General features: G+C 33.7%; 1 protein-coding gene across 1 annotated transcript in view; it reads right to left on the bottom strand.

Moving 5' to 3' along the window:
• Positions 1–79: 79 nt before the first annotated feature.
• Positions 80–1,551, bottom strand: part of LOTGIDRAFT_176599 (hypothetical protein) — a gene marked incomplete at both ends in the record, with an annotated part of 6,339 nt that continues 4,867 nt past the window's right edge. The window contains one exon of the mRNA XM_009054710.1: positions 80–242. Coding sequence (XP_009052958.1) covers positions 80–242 — 163 coding nt within the window. The remainder of the gene's footprint in view (positions 243–1,551) is intronic.

Genomic DNA, 1,551 nt, shown 5'->3' with positions numbered 1-1,551 from the left:
AGTTTAGAGGGGATGTGATTTGGACTGGGGTTACTGTATACCACGCCAAGAAATTCCAAAAACCCATCCCAAAACTTACTTGTCTCGTGGGATAGAAAACCAATATTCAGGTTTCTTCTTGTTGCCACGGTAACTCTCTATAGGGCATGTTTGTGACACTTCTTTAAATTTGGGCTGACCGACTCGGAGACAGAGGTATAATGGCGGGTCGTCAAATCCAGACTGAGGCTTCGGTATTAATTCTGAAATAAAAAGGGAATGGTTAAAATCATTGGGCAAATTTGACAACATGTCAAAAAGAATTGGTTAAATCATGGGGAAATTAGACAAAATCATGGGGAAATTAGACAAAATCATGGAGAAATTTAACAAAATCATGGGGATATTTGACAATGTGTCAAAGAGAATTGGTTAAATCATGGTGAAATTAGACAAAATCATGGGGAAATTAAACAAAATCATGGGGAAATTAGATAAAATCATGGGGAAATTACACAAAATCATATGGAAATTAGACAAAATCATGGGGAAATTTGACAAAATCATGGGGAAATTTGACACGTTAAAAAGAATGGCTTAAAATCATGGGGAAATTTGACAACGTGGCAAAAAGAGTGGCTTAAATTCATGGTGAAATTTGACAACATGTCCAAAAGAATGGCTTGAATTCATGGTGATATTTGACAACGTGGCAAAAATAATGGCTTAAAATCATGGTGAAATTTGACAATGTGGCAAAAATAATGGCTTAAAATCATGAGGAAATTTGACAACATGTCCAAAAGAATGGCTTAAAATCATGGTGAAATTTGACAATGTGGCAAAAATAATGGCTTTATATCATGGTGAAATTTGACAATGTGGCAAAAAGAATGGCTTAAAATTATGAGGAAATTTGACAACGTGGCAAAAAGAATGGCTTAAAATCATGAGGAAATTTGACAACATGGCATTAAAAAATGGCCGCATTAAAACAATTACTTAATAATAAAACCACTAGATAATAAAAGCGAAAGAAAAGCAAAGTAAATTTAGACAAAGAAACTAATATTTTATGCAAATATAAAATCTACATCTTCACAATGTCAAGCTATTACCAACTCTGTCTGATACCTTGACACCATTGAGCACTTGTCTTGTATCATGGATGTTTGCTACCATCTTCACAATGTCAAGCTATTACCAACTCTGTCTGATACCTTGACATCATTAAACACTTGTCTTGTATCACAGAAGTTTGCTACCATCTTCACAATGTCAAGCTATTACAAACTCTGTCTAATACCTTGACATTTTAGCAAGCTTTAAATATATGATTTATCTCCCTTGTGAGAGTTGAATATTATCCAATCAAATGCCTTGTTATAAAACACAATGGTGTCTACAATGGCAGACACAAACTAGTTTATGGTCTGTTAACCAGTAAACAATCAAATCAAATGCACTTACAAACTTCCATGATACAAGAAAAGTGCCTATTACAGTCAAAGTATAAGACAGAGTTCAAAATAGCTTGACATTGTGAATGTATACAAAAAATAATTTAGCANA

The sequence above is a fragment of the Lottia gigantea genome (assembly GCF_000327385.1).
Source record: "Lottia gigantea unplaced genomic scaffold LOTGIsca_2214, whole genome shotgun sequence".
Lineage (NCBI taxonomy): Eukaryota > Metazoa > Mollusca > Gastropoda > Lottiidae > Lottia > Lottia gigantea.
The sequence above is the reverse complement of the archived record's forward strand: the minus strand, read 5'-3'. Positions and strand labels throughout refer to the sequence as shown.